At 36.8% G+C, this 19,863-nt stretch overlaps 1 protein-coding gene across 3 annotated transcripts in view; it reads right to left on the reverse strand.

Annotated features, from left to right (window-relative positions):
- CDC73 (cell division cycle 73) overlaps positions 1–19,863 on the reverse strand; it is a 132,108-nt gene that overhangs the window by 107,210 nt on the left and 5,035 nt on the right. For all 3 annotated transcript variants that reach the window (XM_003264496.3, XM_030818709.1, XM_030818710.1), the window contains exons 3-7: positions 16,648–16,717; positions 10,494–10,556; positions 10,358–10,410; positions 7,772–7,860; positions 3,840–4,056 (exon numbers count right to left, since the gene is read on the reverse strand). In XM_003264496.3, the coding sequence (XP_003264544.1) occupies positions 3,840–4,056; positions 7,772–7,860; positions 10,358–10,410; positions 10,494–10,556; positions 16,648–16,717 (492 nt within the window). The remainder of the gene's footprint in view (positions 1–3,839; positions 4,057–7,771; positions 7,861–10,357; positions 10,411–10,493; positions 10,557–16,647; positions 16,718–19,863) is intronic.

Raw genomic sequence — 19,863 nt, forward strand, 5'->3', positions numbered from 1 at the left:
GCTTATTTAATATTGACTTCTGCTAAGAGTGTAACTTCTGTGAAAGCTAGGACCAATGCACCGCCGGTCAGTGTTTAGCACTTGCCTAGTTTGTAGATGTTAAATAAATACTATACAAATAAATATGTATATAAAATGAGAGGCTGCTTGAAACATAACTATTATCACTACACCAGTTGCAGTGCTAACTAGTTCCTATAATTCTCTGGAGCAGCAAATATAAGTCTCAGGACCCCTTTGCACTCTTACAAATTACTGAGCACCCCAAAGAGCTTTAAGTTTGTGTGAACTACAGTATCTATTGAATTAAAGATTAAAACTGAAAAAAATTTAAATATAATTCTTTTAAAAATAAGAAAACGATTTCATGTAAACATAATAGCATATTTCATGAAAAATCATTTTTCAAAATGCATAAAAGTAATGACAAGAAATAGTGGCAGGTTTTAAATTTTTGCAAATTTCCTTAATCTCTGGCTTAATAGAAGACAGCTGTATTCTCACATCAGCTTCTACATTCAACATTTATTGTGCTTTCTTATTTGGTCATAAATGTGCTATCTTATTTGGTCAAAGAATATAGAGAAAATCTATCCTCACACAAACAGTAGGAAAAGTGAAGAATATTCTAGCAGTTTTTCAGGTAACTGTGGATAATCTTCTTTGATATCATACCAAAATGCAATAAATGGTTCTTAAAGGTTAATGCAACATGGAAACCACATCCATAAACTTTTTGCATAGGTACTTTAAAATCCATCAGTCTCTTGCACTTTAAATGAACTTTCTACCCATGCATGATTTGTGACAGCATTCACTGGTCATCTGGAAAATATCACATTTTCCAAATATTAACCTGGTTAATTATACAGTATCAACAAATTATACTTGTTAATATTATTTGCAAAAGACTTAACTAGAACACTTCAAGAATTAGAAAGTTGCTTCTTTACTTACGGGTGGAAAAAGAATTAGAAAAGTGTTATGGTGACAGCAGCATAAAGAAACTTCCCAAAATTCTAATATTCTCACGAAAGCTCTCATTTTATCATTGGCAACAAATACTATCAGCTGCTTTCCTTGAGGAACAAATTTATTTCCTTCATTAAAAAAAAAAAGTCTGCCAAATAACCAAGTCTGAATAACAGTTACTTAAATAAAAAAATGTTGATTCAGTTCATACTTCATACAATGGCACAAGTCTCTTGATGAGAATAACCGTCATGTTTGCAGAAATGCTTTCTACATTCCAATTTCATCACACAAAATATTAAAAAGACACATTTGAGGGTCAAGATTTAACAAAATTCATAAATTTTAAAAACATCATCAAGGACATTAGTGAGTAAAGAACACAATGGCTACCAGTAAAGTGCCATTGCCTTGATTCACACCATGACCAGCAGTTTTATCAACCATTGATTTTGCACCATCACTGCAAAGGTCAATACAATGAAAAATTCACATAAAATCTTAGTCTTATTATAAAAGGTAGTTGAAAATATATGAAAAGCAAATCTCACTACTTTAAAAATAAAGAAGAATTAATCAATATTATCATCAATCTACTATGCAGTAGAATTACAAGTGATTAACATCTTCCTTCTAGTGATCTCCTTTTATTAGTTTTTCAGTGATGAACATACACTAATTTATATAAGTTTATAAACCTTTCACCTAATTTATGTAAGTTTAAAGTGTGTTTTCTAAATGGCATTATAAAATCAAGTTGCTTTATTTGGGGTCCTTGCAAAAATAATAACATATTTATACTTCTCATGAAATCTTTTTTTTTTTTTTTGGTGAGACAGAGTCTCACTCTGTCACCCAGGCTAGAGTGCAATGGCACAATCTCAGCTCACAACAACCTCCACCTCCCAGGTTCAAGCAATTCTCCTCGCTCTGCCTCCCGGGTAGCTGTGATTACAAGCGCATGCCACCATGCCCAGCTAATTTTTGTATTTTTAGTAGAGACAGGGTTTCACCATGTTGGCCAGGCTGGAATCGAACTCCTGACCTCAACTGGTCCACCCGTCTCGACTTCCCAAAGTGCTGGGATTACAGGCGTGAGCCACCGCACCCAGCCTCTCATGAATCTTGAACCTGACTTTTGTTCCTGAAACTCAAAAAATAAGAAAGCCCTGATAACTCATAATAATAAAGGTCTACCTAGAACCCACAGGGCTTTAAGTACCTAATGGTATATTTTTATTCTCATCTGCCTAAGAGTATTTCTAGAGTTTACCAGATAAAAACAATACACAGAAAGACTATCAAAGTATTTTTCATTTTTTTAATACTAATAATACTCATTTAGGCAAGCCTAGCTACAAAACAATTCTTTTAACTTTTTTTTTAAAAGATATAGTGGTACCAACAATATTAAATCAGTAAGTTTAGAAATGATGGTACAATCCTGCCACCTAGAGCTCAAAGAAAACTGTTCATCTCAGTTACTTGAAAAAGTAATGTTTGGTCTAAAAGTTAGATAGGGTATATCACCTGTTTTTATTCTTCTACTATGAGTTTAAGATTTTTTTATTTTAATGAACACTGGTGGATCAACATAAGTCACAATATTTCTCAAGTATTAGCCATGCTAGACATTGAAAATCAGTATCAACAAATCATTTTATTGTAAATAGCAAAAATGGAAGTTTACTCACATCCTCAGATTTCTCTATAATTCTAAGCTCTGGAGAATGGTTCTTAATCTCAACCTTAGGTACTTTGTAAAACAAGTCAAAGTACAAAAGAAAAAGAAATGATCCTTTTCCTCATATACTCTTTTCATAGCTTTATTCCTACTAAAATAGCAATGTAAATTTAAGACTAAAATCCTAAAATTCTACAATCAAAACCAATTTGCCTAAAACAATGTTAAATTTCAGTTTCACAAGTAACTTTGCACACTTCAACATTCTTACTAGATCATCATTATTAACTGTGCATCAGTAGAGAAAACATTTAAGAGAAAACTGAGGCACTGAAGAGGAAAAGACAAATTAAAGTACATAAATCAGGATAAATGCATCCTCTTTTTGGAGATCCATGAAAATATTGGACATTCAGTATTTCAGATTTTTATCTTTCAAAATATAAAGTGCATATCTCCTTTAACCAGCAATTTGTTTCCAAGAATTAATCCTTTGGCTATACACACATAAACACACAAAGGTACATGCACAACAATGTTTTCTAATGCATTATTCATAATAGTGGAAAGGAAGTGAGGGAAGGAGGAAGAGAGGGAAATGGGAGGAGAAAGAGAGGAAGGAGGAGGGAGGCAGAGAGAAGAAAGGCAAGCCAGAGAAACGGAGAAAAACTGCACAATCTTTGGAGCAAAAACAAAATAAAACAATTTCCATTAATAGGGAGCTAATGAAAAAACTGCTATACCCACACAACAGAATATACTCAATAAATGTTTGCTACAGATTTCCGTAAGTTATCTACCATGTGAGAAAAAAAATAATGATGGCATTAATAACCAGAGAACTTGCCATCAATATTATTCCGTTTATTAGGTTTAAGCAAAAATGACTCAACAGGAAAACTCGGCCATTCTTTGATTTGCAAATGATTTGTGAAGGAGCTTGCATTTTGATTCCTACTTTTTCATCAGCATCTCTGATGTATAACAACCATATTCAAGAATGCAATGGTAAAAATGGCCATCTGGAATCTACGCAAGAAATAAAACTTTTATTTCTTATTCAAGAAATAAAACTTGAAACTTCCACCTAAAAGCAAATTTTAACCAATTCTATAACCACAGACTAAACACACACTCTCTCTCTCTCTCTCACTCCAACGAATGAGTAAAATATTTTAATTACCTTTCCTGTGCTTTGTAAGATAGTTGTTCGTGTCCTCCATACTCTCTCTCTGCTGACAATATCTCGGGTCACATCTACCTCAGCATCCACAAAACTTCTCTGTTTAAGGGCAGTTATGTCATCATCTAGATCAGTCTTGATAGTAGATCTTTTCTTAGCCATAATTTTGGCTTTGATTGCAGCAATTTTTTCCACTGACATAGCTTCAGACAAAGACCTAAAAGCAATTTCTTTTTTAAACTTTCACAGCAAGCATTCCTGGAGTGTATCATAAATATATTTTGTTACATTTATAAATTTCTGGTAAAAACACTTAAATGGCAATAATTAAGGTTTTCTTATCTGTAAGACTGACTTGCTATTCTGCCATTATATAAAATTTTTATAAAGAATTCATGTTGAGATATTACTCTAAGAGCAAATTAGTAATTTCTTAGAAGTATCAATGCAACAAAATTCTTCATGGTTTTTCATCTCTTCCCCGCAAAAAAGCAGGACTCATTGATATAGGTGCTTTTCTTTATATTTTCTGTATTTATGGAAATTACACACACACACAGAGGCCACTTTGGAAGGCGGTAAAAAATTCATCCTACAGAAAGTTTAAAGCCTAGGTTTTCCTCGAAATTTATTTCAAGGTTTCAAACTTGTATGCCATAGTGCAGAACATAATTTAAGTGACAGGCTTTTATATGCCACAAAAACATATTCCTTTAATCTCTCGAAGATAAAACCATATTTTATACAGTTTTCTTTTTCTTCCCTTTCCTTGATTTTCAAATAGGCAAAATAGTAGAAAGAGACTATGCAGAAATATAAAAAAAGACTTAACACTGAAAGTATACATGTCATAAAATGGTAATCTTAAGCAAAGTGTCTTTTATCATGTAAAATGAGAAAAAGAATTAAAAAGTGTTTGGGTACCTTAATAACAGTAGACAAAAATATTACTTTAGTCGCAAGATGAAAATCTCAAAATATGTTTACACAAAATCTAGAAAAAGGACAAAAATTCCTGCAGGTTTAAATACAGTAGTATTACACGGTATCTAATTTTAGATTAGGTATGAAGGTACTTTATAATAGTGCTCATATGCATCTGGCATTTGATGCATTTTGTGTAATACTGTGCAAATTTCCCTTAAAATCTAAAGCACATCAGCATACCTTAAGCCAAATTCATATACAGTACTCCTCTGTTTGGCTTTCCACAGTTTCAGTTACCCGCTATCAACCACAGTCCAAAATATTAAATGGAAAATTCCAGAAATAAATAATTTGTAAGTTTTAAATTATGTGCCATGCTGAATAGCCTGTTGAAATCTTGTACTGTCCTGCCTGGGACACCTGCCTGGGATATCCGGACACGAATGATCCCTTTGTCCAATGTATCCATACTGTATACACTGCCCATTAATCACTTAATAGCCATCTTGGTTATCAGATCGACTATGGCAGCATCAAAGTACTTATGTTCAAGTAGCCCTTATTTTACCTAATAATGGCCCCAAAACACAGGAGTAGTGATGCTAGCAATTCGCATATGCCACTGCCAAAGTGCTTCCCTTAAATGACAAGGTGACCTTGGCACTCCTTGGCTAGAGTTCAGGACTATCCGAGGTTTCAGGCATCCACTGGAGGTCTTGGAACATATCCCCAGAGGGTGGATGGGGGACTACTGTACTTCTCCAAACTATAATCAAGCCTCCAATGGACTTTGAAACATAGAATTTTTACTTACAGCCAAGATGAAGTACCAGAGACTAGACTAACCCTCCAGCCTTTAAATAACCAGTCGAAATACATAAAACAATGGTTTACTAGATGCCAGATTATCAAGCAATGAAGGACAGTAATTCCCTAACAAATGAGAAACAAACAAGGTAAGCCCTATGACTGCCTCAGCTTATTGCCTGGTAAGTTTCCAAGACATGGCCTTGGGAGGAGAACCCATGTAGAACTGAGCAGATTCTCTGATAAGAAGAAATGGAGCTGAGATTACAGCAAGACCAAGGTGATTAGAATTCATACGTCAGAACACCTGAGAACTGCACACAAGATCCCCCTCATGTACCCCAGCAGAATTCTGACTAGCACAAATATGAAGAAACTATCTAAGGCTGAATAAAGAACCACCCAAGTGGATTAGACAGAATAATGCCTAGTGGTCACACGAAGTGAAGAATAGTGCCTGTTCCACTAGCCAGAATGAAACCTCATGTTCATGAGGTATTAGGTACTCAGAATGGTCTTGCCTCAGTGGGTGGGGAATAATTACCCTAGCTGACCAATGTTCAGACAAATTAAAATCAAGACCCAAAAGTAACAAACTGTTTCCAAGGGATTTAACTGTGTCCCCCAAAAAAAAGCTAAAGATGATGTGTGGAAATGTAACAATATCTAGCACTCAACAAGGTAAAAAGTATATACAATGTTTGGTGTGCAATCAAAGATCACATGACATGTAATAAAGCAGGAAAATGTAATGAAGCAGGAAAATGTAATGAAGCAGGAAAATGTAATAAAGCAGACATGTAATAAAGCAGAACGAGGAGAAATATCAACCTCAAGGCATGAAAATAATTACAAGAACTATGTTCTACATTTCAACAAGCTAAATGAAAAGATGAAGTAGGTATGCTTTTTAAAAATGAGCAAAACATGCAAAAATTAGCCGGGAGTGGTGACATGCACCTGTAATCCCAGCTACTTGGGAGGCTAAGGCAGGAGAATCACTTGAACCCAGGAGGCAGAGGTTGCAGTGAGCCGAGATCACGCCATTGCACTCCAGCCTGGGTCACAAGAGCGAAACTCTGTCTCAAAAAAAAAAAAAAAAAAAAAGCAAAACAAACTTCAGACGAAAACTACAATGTTGGAGACTAAACATGCATGGAATTACATAAAAAAAAATTAAGTAAAGTTGAAAACACAACAGAAACTATCCAAAAAGGACTCAACAAAGAATTTAACAGATAGAAAGTGAATTCAAAAAAAGAGAAGAATGTAAGTGAACTGTCAAAGAAAAAAATATTAAAGTTCAGCCAGGCACGGTGGCTCACGCCTGTAAACCCAGCACTTTGGGAGGCCAAGGCACGTGGATCATGAGTTCAGGAGTTTGAGACCAGCCTGGCCAACATGGTGAAAACATCACCTCTACCAAAAATAGAAAAATTCGCCGGGCGTGGTGGCAGGCGCCTGTAATCCCAGCTACTCAGAAAGCTGAGGCAGGAGAATCGCTTGAAACCAGAAGACAGAGGTTGCAGTGAGCCAAGATCGCACCACTGCACTCTAGCCTGGGCGAAAAAGCGAAAATCCGTCTTCAAAAAAAAAAAAAAATTAAAGTTCAATACAACAGAAACTATCCAAAAATAATTCAAAAAAGAATATAAACAGACAGAAAAGAATCCAAAAAAAGAAAGAATGTTAAGGGAGCTGTCAAACAAATTCAAGTAGAGTTTGAGCAGCTGGAATCCAGAAAAACGAAAACATTTTTAAAAAGTGAAGAAACTATGCCCATCCATTCATGTATTGTCTATGGCTGCTTTCCCCACACCACAAAAGTTCAATAGTTTCAAGAGACCCTATTACTTTCAAAGCTAAAAATATTTAATATGTGACACTTACCAGAAAAAGCTTGCTGACCTCTGGTGTACGTAATCAAGAAGAGGTAACATAAAATGAATTTCTCAGCTTATAAAGTAATTTTTAAAAAGAAAGACCAACATGGTAATAGAATCAAGAAGACTTTTCAAAAAGCATGATAAACACAATGACTTCCAATCCCCACACATATTCTTATGAACTTAAGAGCACAGAGGCATAAAATGAATCCAAGAGGTAAATGTGAATGTGGAGAGCATTTTAATATTCCTTTTCCTTATACCTTTACATATATCTAAACTACCTACTTTCTACTTAGAAAAACTTCTTACCTAATCTGTTCAGTCTGTACAATCCCTTCTTTGTGACCCTCCAAACGGGCAGCCAATCTCTCTTTATCAAGGCGCACACACTCTTCATCCTGGAAATAACCACTGGTTAATGCATTTTAAATTTTTATTTAACTTTTAGGAAGAAAAAACACTACATGTAACTTTTCCTTACCAAATTTCTTACCTCTACAATTCTAGGTATCAGTATCTTTAGGCCAACTTCAAGACTACTTTTAGCTACATAAAGATAATAACAATAAATATATGTTGAATCTTAAGACTGGAATCATCTAAAAGCTTAGGAAAAACTTGCTTAGCCACTTTTTTCTTTATGATTAAGTGCTCTTCCCATATCATAGTTGACTTTCTTCAGAAAGACACAACAAATAAATTCATCTTTTTGAGAAAGTTAATAACCAAATGTTATGACAAGCCTTCACCAGAGTCAACAATTTCATTTTGGTATCTCCATTTTTTTTTCATCTGTTGCTACAGGTCCTGAATCCATTAGCACTAATCAAAATGCTCTAAGGAAAACCTTACAGGTTTTCAAAGAATGGTCCTTAGAACGTTAGAAGCTTCCAACTAAATGCCTCATGGGCCACTTCAAGATCTTGTCTGAAATTCAACCCTAGTAGCTCAGCTTTTATCTAATTCACATATTAAGATGTCAAGTAAAATTTACTCTGAAAAGCAGTTGGCTAAAAACAAAACAAAATCTGGTAACTCTGATCCAGTTTAATGTCCATATTCAACAAATAACAAAACTGAGGACCAGAGTCAATGACCATGACTAATGGAATTCAAAACTGTATAAAAAGCATCAGCATACTCTAGAGATCCAAAAAGGTGTTGGGCTCCAATTCATGTCCTATTATTAATCTACCATGTAAAAATCTTAAAATGAATGAATCAGCTGAAATAAATGCAAAAATATTTTGGCAAATGCATCCAACTTTTTCCATTTGCAATAAAGAGATAGCCCAGATTACTCAAATTCCTTACAAAGCTACTGATTTTAAAGATAACTGTAGCCTAGATTTTTATCAAATCAGAAACTCTGCCCTCAGTTTCTCTTTCCTAGCACAGTTCCTTATAGGTCCTCGAAAGACATACACTGAACTGAAAACCAACGTTGAAAACCATAGCTGTTTGTGTAACGCATTTCAACCCTACAAATGATTTGGAAAAAAATGTATTATGCCATTTCCTGCTGATTTTTTAAGTTACTGGAATCCCAGGAAACTAGGACTTCTGCCATGTTGAATTTTTTCAAATAATTAGACTGTGATGTTCAGATTGTTTCAAATAAATGGCATCCCTTGAGCTGGGTGCAGTGGCTCATGGCAGTAATCCCAGCACTTTGGGAGGCCTAGGTGGGCAGAATGCTTGAGGCCAGGAATTTGAGATCAAATAAATGGCATCCCTAAATTCATACACATCGTTTACCACAGGTCACAATCTCCTTTCATATAAGGGGAAATATTCAGTTTTACTGCCACAAAATTTATACCCACTATAGTGGAATGGCTAGAAACCAGACTGCCAAGGTTCCAACTGGTTCTTCAAACCTCAGGAACTCACTCTGTCTGAGCCTATTCGCTCATAGATGACATGCACAGTACTACCAACTTAACGAGTTCTGGGAGTACTATGCATATCATCTATGAGCAAATAGGATTACATGAGTTAATACATATAAAGTACTTAGAATAACACATAGCATAGAGCAATAACAATGAATCAATTATCATCATCTCTTAAAAATATCAGATCCATTTCTCAGAATATCCTTAAGATTACATTAAAGTAGTAAGTACTTCATGTTCACAGCTCTGAGCAGCAAAGCAAGCACCCATAACACATTGTTCCAAAGGTAGGCAAACTACATCCCAAAGACCAATTCTGGCCCGCCATCTGTTTTCTGAAGTTTTTTATAGAAACATAGCCACATCTGTTCATTTATGTATTGTCTATGAGTGCTTTCACACTACAATATTAAAGTAGAATAGTTGCAACATCAACTATATGGCCCATAAGGCCTAAAATATTTACTATCTGGCCTTTCATAAAGAAAGTATTCTGCAGCCTGGCCAACATGGAAAACCCTGTCTCTATTTAAAAAAAAAAAAAAAAAAAATCAAAAATTAGCCGGGCATGGTGGCAGGCACCTGCAGTCCCAACTACTCGGGAGGCTGAAGTGGGGGGATCACTCAAACCCCGGAGGTCGAGGCTACAGTAAGCTATGATCATACCACTGGACTCCAGCCTGGGTGACAGAGAAAGATTCTGCCTCAAAAAAAAAAGAAAAGAAAAGAAACGAAAAAGAATTCTGACCCTTGAGCCAGTATGTTCATCCATACCAATATAAAAGCAAAGAAAATAAAATGATTTGTCCATCACACAGCTTGCACGAGAGAGCTAAAACTATATCTTGAGCTACTTATCAATTGTTCTTTCTACCACAAAAATTTTTCCAAGAAAAAAAAGCTCCTCAGGTTATTGCAATCAAAGAATCCTTGTTACTAAAGAATCCCAATTTCAATAACAATATAAATAAAATTGTTTAAAATACAGTTCCTTTACCTCAATTCGTGGTTTCTTTGCTTCTGCTAAAACTTCATCTGCAGCTCGTTTGACTATAAAAGAAAGAGAAGTAAATAAATGTGTAGTTTTGGAATGGGCTTCTGAAAGTTCAATATAAATATGCAACAAGACATACCTTGAGTAGATCGCTGAAGACCTATTTCTAAGGGAGCACTTCTGTCTATACTTGCCGATGTTGCTGAAGATATAAAAAGATTCATGTAACGATTACTATTTCAACATATATATTGGGTATTATTACAAGTGAAATGCTTTAGTTTTTTTTTTTTTTTTTTTTTTTTTTTTTTTTTTTTGGAGACGGAGTCTCGCTCTGTGGCCCAGGCTGGAGTGCAGTGGCGTGATCTTGGCTCACTGCAAGCTCCGCCTCCCGGGTTCATGCCATTCTCCTGCCTCAGCCTCTCCGAGTAGCTGGGACTACAGGTGCCCGCCACCATGCCCGGCTAATTTTTTGTATTTTTAGTAGAGACGGGGTTTCACTGTGGTCTCGATCTCCTGACCTCGTGATCCACCCGCCTCGGCCTCCCAGAGTGCTGGGATTACAAGAGTGAGCCACTGCGCCCAGCCTTAGGTTTTTTATGTACTTCTATATGGTGATTTTCTCTAGGTAAAAAATTCAGTTTTGTTTTTTTTTTTAACATTTCAATTGTTTTAATTTGATCAATATCACAATCCTCATTCCAGAACACTGAAGATTAGTAGCCTAGTGAAAAGCAAACTATCGTCCTTGCTAAAATTATCAGTATAAGAATATAACTCTATTTCCCCATCTTCCCAAACAGCATTTTTTACTTACTAGGCAACTAATGAAAACTTTCAGGTCCCTTTACCAATCTTTTAATTGATATTTAAGCTTGATTTTTAAATGAATTGTACATTTTCATGATTATCCTCAGGTTTTAAAGCAGCTCTGCAAAAACATTTTATTTAAAAGATTAATCTATGATTAATCCATACTAGAAAGTCTCTAAGAGGACAAACTATTTTTTAACAATTTAGCTTACAAATTACTGAGATGATCTGACTGAAATTAGTTGCTTCAAAGTATATGCTATACCGTCATAACACAGACACCTAAAAACGTATATCTAAACATAAGTAAACACATAAACATATATACACACACACACACACACACACACACACACACACACACACACACGGACAAGATTTTTTTTAAGTTAGCATTCACCCTAAACATGCAATTTTTAGTTATTCACAACTGGTAAAAAACTAAATTATTTTTAAAATTAAATTATTTAATTTTTGAATGGCTCAAGAAAAAGGGGTATACCTGTCCCCATTCACCTAGTTCTCACCACCCTATGCAGCCAACTAGTCTCTTATATATCCTTCTAGAGTTTCTTTCTGTAGATACGAGAAATACAAAATTATTTTTACCCTTTTTAATACAAAAGGTGACATACTCAACATACTGTTCTGAACCCTGTTTTCTTTTTTACCTAACAACTTATCTCCCATATCCCTCCATATCAGTAAGTAGATCATTTCCTTAACTTTTTTTTGAGGAGTCTCGCTCTGTCGCCGAGGCTGGAGTGCAGTGGCGTGATCTTGGCTCACTGCAAACTCCACCTCCTGGGTTCACGCCATTCTCCTGCCTCAGCCTCCTGAGTAGCTGGGACTACAGGCACACACCACCACACCCGGCTAATTTTTTTGTATTTTTAGTAGAGACGGAGTTTCACTGTGTTAGCCAGAATGGTCTCGATCTCCTGACCTTGTGATCCGCCCACCTCGGCCTCCCAAAGTGCTGGGATTACAGGTGTGAGCCACTGTGCCCGGCCCTCCTTAACTATTTTATTATAGCTACTGAGTACTGTATGGCCTAACTACAATTTATTTAACTAGGTCCCTGTTGATGAGCTGTTCAATTTTAGTCTTCTGTCGTTATGAACAACAGCACAATAATATATTAATATAAAGTCACAAATTTTCATAAATATATAAATGTACATATATATATTATATATAATGACAAGTTTTTTTAAAGTTAGCATTCGCCCTACACATGTAATTTTTAGTTATTCACAACTGGTAAAAAAAAAAAAAAGCTAAACAAAATATACCTCTAGGATAAAGTTCCAGACACAGGATTTCTATGTTAAATTTGTAATGTTAGACTGCTGCCAATTCTTCAATGGGGGTGTAGGGGTGCACTGATTAACATTATAACCAACAATATAGTAGAATATCTGTTTTCTCATTGCTTCACCAGAGCATATTATCAAACTTACAGATTTTTGCCTATCAGGTAAAAAAAAAAAAAAAAAAAAAAAAAAAAAAAAAAAAAAAAAAAAATTCCTATCTCTGTATAGTTTAAATTTGCGACTCTTATTATAAATGATATTAAGCATTTTTCATGATTTTATCACCTTTTCCATGAATTTTATGACATAATCCAGAGAGTGTTTGGTCTTTTATGCATAAAGTTCCAGGACCCTTCATATACTAGTGAGATTAGCCCTTTATCTGTGATGAGTTGAAATATTAACATATTTTCCCAGTTTGTCATGTCTTTTGTTTTTTATAATACAGAACTTTACCACTTTTATCAGCTTGTAACTGAATAATCCCACCTTCCTCCCACTGACTTGACATGTCTCTTTAATCATATGTTAAATTCACATATAAATTTCTAACCTAACAGATAAAGTTGTTTTATTAGTGTATCTAGTCATTTAGTTTTTTCAAATTATCGGGGTTTTAAGTTCTCTAGAATGACTAGCCTTTTCTCAATGCTCTTCTACAAATTTTTAGGATGCTTACTTTTGCCAATGAACTTTAGAATCACCTTGTCTAGTTCTATTCCTACCTCAAGAAAAACTAGAGATTCTTAGTGAGCCCACGTTAAATGTATAAATTAAGAACCAACATCTTTAGCTATTATGTATTCCTAAGAATACAGTCTTAATATTTGCTCAACCTTTTCATTAAACTATTAAATTAGCAGTTTTTAAAAAGTGGCAAAGCAATACGCTCAGTGACTAAATCTGTCCTATAAAAACTGCCAGGTGCGGTGGCTCAAGCCTGTAATCTCAGCACTTTTGGAGGCCGAGGCAGGTGGATCACAAGGTCAGGAGATCGAGACCATCCTGGCTAACACAGTGAAACCCCGTCTCTACTAAAAATACAAAAAGTTAGCCAGGCGTGGTGGTGGGCGCCTGTAGTCCCAGCTACTCAGGAGGCTGAGGCAGGAGAATGGCATGAACCCGGGAGGCAGAGCTTGCAGTGAGCCAAGATCGCACCACTGCACTCCAGCCTGGGGCAAAAGAGCAAGATTCCTTCTCAAAAAAAAAAAAAACTACAGGAAATGACATAGATGGATAAAGGGCAACTCTACTTTTGATTCTAAAAAGAAAAATCACTTGCTCTAAAGTGCTTCCCCAAAACTAGCTTATTTATCAGGCTCACCTGCAATGCTTAAGAATAGAGAATCTTAGACCTTATATCATATCTTCAGAAGCCAAAAACAAAAACAAAAAAAAACCACTATTTTCAAACCATATGATTCTCATCACTTAAAAAGTTAGAGAAATACTGCTCCAAAGAATCAAATTTGCTTTGATTAAAAAAAAAAAAAATGGCTGGGCGCAGTGGCTCATGCCTGCAATCCCAACACTTTGGGAGGCCAAGGGAGGAGGACTGCTTGAGCCCAAGAGTTCAAGACCAGCCTGAACAATGTAGTGAGACCCTATCTCTGAAAGAAAAAAAAAAAGTTTCTTCTATCCTCCCCAACTCCATCTCCTTCACAGAATTGAGACTCCCTCTTTAATACTGCTGGGTTCTAAACTTTTGTGCATCCAGTCTCCCTTGCATGACAGTAAACACGTTTACATGTTTAAGACAGGGATTTGGCATTTTGCACAACACCCAGCATAATGCCTTTTAAGAATAAGCACGTAATAAGTCCTTATTGAATGAGGATAGCATAGGAAGAAAGCATTCCTAATGATGATCTTTCCATTATACACAAGATTCTCTGTGGAAATCAATCTTACTGCTTAAAGCCATGCATGACAAGACAGCTGTTAATGACTTAAAGGTACTACACGCCACACTCAGCAAAGTAAGACCCAATAGTTCTATTACATCAATGTACTTGTACTCTGTAACAATAAATTAATAATTATTCATTTATTCAGTTAAGAACCTACCATGCACCACCATTCTAAATGCTGGGTATTTAACAAGACAAACGACTGTCTGTCCCCTTAGGATTTACCTTCTAATGGGAAAGACAGACACTATGTACATAAACAGATACATAATTTCAGATCAATGTATGAGATTTCATGAAAAATAAATCAGGATGGCACTATATAAAAACCACAGGAGGAGGAAAGGAATACTATATTTTCAACAGAGTGGTCAGAGAAGTCTTCTCTGATGGAACAACATTTGGAAAAACACTTGAGCACGGATCTAAATGAAATAGTAAGGAAGTGAGCCATGTGATAATGTAGAGAAAGAGAACTCAAGATAGAAAGAGAAAGTGCAAAAGTGCTAAGATTAGCATAGCTAAAAGATGAAAAAAACTGACTGTTATGAGCAAAGGAAGACTGGTAGAAGATGACGTCACAGAGATTTAGGCAGAGGCAAGATCACTGCCAGGGTAACAAGTATGAGTTTTATTCTAAGAGTGATGGGAAGCCACAGGTGAGTGACACAATCAAGTTTATATACTTTTTCAAAAGCAGGACACTCTATTGCTAAGACTACACTATAGGAAATAAAGAGTGGGGACCTGTGAGGAAGCTAAACAATAATCTAAAAAGGAAGGATGAAATAGGGTAGGTAGAATGGTAAGAAGTTGTCATACTTTTAAAGAGAGAAAAAAAACAATTTGTTGATAGAATGGATGTGAGATGTGACAAGGATTTCACCAGAGTTCTGGCCTAAGCAACTGCAGGAATAGGGTCCCACTGCCCCTTATTAAAGTGGGAACACTAGGCCGGGTGCGGTGGCTCACGCTTGTAATCCCAGCACTTTGGGAGGCCGAGGCGGGAGGATCACGAGGTCAGGAGATTGAGACCACGGTGAAACCCCGTCTCTACTAAAAATACAAAAAATTAGCCGGGCGTGGTGGCGGGCGCCTGTAGTCCCAGCTACTCGGAGAGGCTGAGGCAGAATGGCGTGAACCCGGGAGGCGGAGCTTGCAGTGAGCCGAGATCGCACCACTGCACTCCAGCCTGGGCGACAGAGCGAGACTCCGTCTCAAAAAAAAAAAAAAAAAAAAAAAAAAGTGGGAACACTGAGGAAAGACCAGACTTGTTTTTGTTCTGTGTGAGGGCAGAAGGGAAAGAGGGAATCAGGCATTCCATTTTCAATGTTAAATTTCAGATGCCTATTCAACATTCAAGGAAACATGTTGACAGTAAATTTATAAATCTGGTGCCCTGGAAGAAATCAATGCTGAAAAAAACACTTGAAATTTTATCAGCATATATATGATATCTAAAGCATAAAACTGAAAGAGATCACCTAGAGAATACAGGTTAAAAGAAAAGAGAAAAAAAAGATCAAGTCTTAGAAACTTCAAGAATTAGAGGTCAGGTACAGAAGTAACCAAAATAAACTGAGAGGTGAACAATGAGTAGAAAGAGAACCAAGAGGCTGGTGTTCCAAATGCCAAATGAAGAAAGGCTTTCAAAAATGAGCGGTCAACAGTAACAAATGCTGTTGAGAGGTCAAGTATGGTACGAGAGACCAAAGGATGTAGCAATCCTTAAATCAGTTTTGACCTTACAAGGACTGATTTTAGTGGGATGGTGAGGATGAAGGCCAGACTAGAGTGGCTTCAAGAAACAAAGGTAAAAAAGAAGCAATGATACCACACGAACTCTTGCAAAATATTTCACAGTATCAGGGAGGAGATAAATGAAGCAGTAGACAGCAGAAATGTGGGATCAAAAACATTTTTTAAACATGAAATCTTATTGTGGGTATTCTAAAAGGGAATGATCCAGAAGAAAGTAGAAAACTGATCATGTAAGAGAAACAAAAATTTAAGAAGACAAAGTCTCTGAGACTGTGAAAGGAGATGGAATCCACACACAAGGAAGGGGTGACTGGCCTTAAGGGCAAAGACAGTGCATCCACTGTATAAGAAAAAGGTGAGCACATGGACAAAAATGAAGGTAGGTTAATTTTTTGGTGGAAACACAAATTCTCTTCCCACTAATCATTATTTCATAGGGGAAAAAAAGAAACACTGTCTGTTTAAGACTGGGAACAATTTAAAAAGTACTCACATGCTTCACCATTGAGATATCCAAGTAGATCTTTTCGATCAGGTCTTCTAACAACAGGAATATTTTCAGTCTAAAACCAAAATGTTAAATAAGATATGAAATGAATAACAATGATACACAACTTAAATATTAACATGTAATATGTGAATTTTATTCCAACATATCTTGAAAAAATATATTTTAAATCACATTTGTAAAAAATGACTAGGCTGAAAGAACCTAATAAAAATCCTGAAAATTTATTAAACATGTTAGTTACTTTTAATAATTTTCTTACAACTTGATAAATATTAACATGTAATGTCTGAATTTTATTCCAATATATCTTGATAGAACATATTTTAAATCACATTTGTACAAAATGACTAGGCTAAAAGAACCTAATAAAAATCCTGAAAATGTATTAAATATGTTACTTTTAATAATTTTCTTGGCTGGGCACGGTGGCTCACACCTATAATCCCAGCACTTTGGGAGGCTGAAGTGGGTGGATCACCTGAGGTCAGGAGTTAAAGACCAGCCTGGCCAACATGGCAACACCCCGTTTCTACTAAAAAGACAAAAATTAGCTGGGTGTGGTGGAGCATGCTTGTAATCCCTGCTGCTCAGGAAGCTGAGGCAGGAGAATCACTGGAACCCCGGAGGCAGGGGTTTCAGTGGGCTGAGATTGCACCACTGCACTCCGGCCTGGGCAACATAGAGATATTCCGTCTCTAAATAAATAAATAAATAAATAAATAAATAAATAAATAAATTTCTTTTTGAAATTCCAGGAAGATATACAGAAGATAATGATTAGAAATAAAGCAATGGCCAGGCATGGTGGCCCACACCTGTAATCCCAGCACTGTGGGAGGCCAAGGCGGGCACATCACTTCAGGTCATGAGTTCAAGACCAGCCTGGCCAACATAGTCAAACTCCATCTCTACTACAAATACAAAAATTAGGCCAGGCGCAGTGGCTCACGCCTGTAATCCCAGTATTTTGGGAGGTCGAGGCGGGTGGATCACAAGATCGGGAGTTCAAGACCAGCCTGAGCAAGATGGTAAAACCCCATCTGTACTAAAACTACAAAAATTAGCCAGGTGCGGTGGCAGGCGCCTGTAGTCCCTGCTACTCGGGAGGCTGAGGCAGGAGAATCGCTTGAACCTGGGCGGCAGAGGTTGCAGTAAGCTGAGATCACGCCACTGTACTTCAGCCTGGGTGACAGAGTGAGACACTGTCTCAAAAAACAAACAAAAAAGTACAAAAATTAGCCGGGCATGATGGCAGGAGCCTATAATCCCAGCTACTCAGGAGACTGAGGCAAGACCCAGTCTCAAACACAAACAAACAGTGCAAGAAAAATTGGTAGCTAACAGATTTCAGTTTAAATCCTTTGTCACTTTATATGTGTAACAATGAAGTAACAACAAGAACCTTTAGTATCTTTGGCCAATGACCTTATATTGAATACTTATTATAATTTACTGCACCAAACATTGTGCACTGACTCCTCAATGATTTAGATAAACTGTATTTAATCACTTCGTAATTAACCTTTTATTTTAAAAAGGTCAAGCTAAATCTTAGTTTCTCCTTATGAGTTTAAAAATTTGAGTGCAGAGTTTTTTTGTGCTTGTATTCTTTTAAACCAGCCTAGGCCAGGCATGGTGGTTCATGCCTGTAATCCTAACACTCTGGGAGGCCAAGGGGGGTGGATTGCTGGAGCCCAGGAGTTCGAGACCAGCCTGAGCAACATGGAAAAACTCCATCTCTACAAAAATATAAAAGTTAGCCAGGCATGGTGGCAAGTGCCTGCAGTCCCAGCTATAGTCCCAGCTACTCAGGAGGCTGAAGCAGGAAGACAGCTTGAGCCCGGGAGGGCAAGGCTGTGGCTAGCCAAGATCCTGCCACTCCACTCCAGCCTGGGTGACAGAGCAAGACTCTGTCTCAAAAATAAATAAAAAATAAAAATAAACCAGTCTATATGGAATATCATAAACAGTTAAAAGATTTGAGTTAATTTTAAGTTACTGTTTCTAAGTCTAATAACTTACGTCATCATTTGGTCACTATTGAGTTATGTACACATCACAGTCCACTGAAAAAGATTACATCTACTCACACTAAAATAGGAACTAAGGATCAGGAATATCTGTTTTAAGAGTGGTCTGCTCAGCCGGACGCAGTGGCTCACGCCTGCAATCCCAACACTTTGGGAGGTCGAGGCGGGCGGATCACGAGGTCAGGAGACCGAGACCATCCTGGCTAACGTGGTGAAATCCCGTCTCTACTAAAAATACAAAAAATTAGCTGGGCATGGTGGCGTGTGCCTGTAATTCCAGCTACTTGGGAGGCTGAGGCAGGAGAATCCCTTGAACCCAGGAGGCGGACGTTGCAGTGAGCCGAGATCACACCACTGCACTCAAAAAAAAAAAAAAAAAAAAAAATGAGTGGTCTGCACACAGGAAAGAGCAAATAACACAAAGTAATTAGGAGACAACAATCTCAAATTCATAGAATTTTGGAATTTTAGAATCCTACTCTTTCAATCTGGCAAATACTTAAGAAACATGAGAGTTAAATCTTACGCAACCAAGGGTCCCAAGGTCCACAGTAACAATCACAGCTATCAGTTATATGTACAACCATTTCCCAAAAACAGAATCTATAAATCTAAGCCAACTATCTGAATCTTTGTTACACTAAAATGAATATATCCAACAAAACACTGTAAGAACTACCTAATTTAGTTTTTAAAGATCTGAGTTAAAATAACCTTAAAGAGGGAGCTGGTGCTATTTTTTCCCCTTATTTCCCCAAGTAGTCCCACTCTAATTTAATTTTTTTAAATACGTAACAAATATATATTTCTTACTCAGGAAAGCAGAAGCTTTATGGTTTAATACAAAGCCCACTAAGTGACAGGATACTTTCTCAATTGCTATAAACACACACACACACACACACACACACACTTTTTTTTTCCCCTGAGACAGAGTCTTGCTCTATCACCCAGGATAGACGCATTGGTGCGATCGTGGCTTACTGCAGCCTCAACCTCCTGGGCCCAGGTGATCCTCCCACCTCAGCCCCTTGAGTAGCCAGCTGGGAGTATAGGTGCACACTACCACGCCTGGCTAATTCTTTTTATTTTTTGTTTTAACGAAGTTTCCCTATGTTGCCCAGGTTGGTCTTGAACTCCTGAGCTCAAGTGATCCTCCCACCTCAGC

This window comes from Nomascus leucogenys, chromosome 9 (assembly GCF_006542625.1).
Source record: "Nomascus leucogenys isolate Asia chromosome 9, Asia_NLE_v1, whole genome shotgun sequence".
Classification (NCBI taxonomy): Eukaryota; Metazoa; Chordata; class Mammalia; order Primates; family Hylobatidae; genus Nomascus; species Nomascus leucogenys.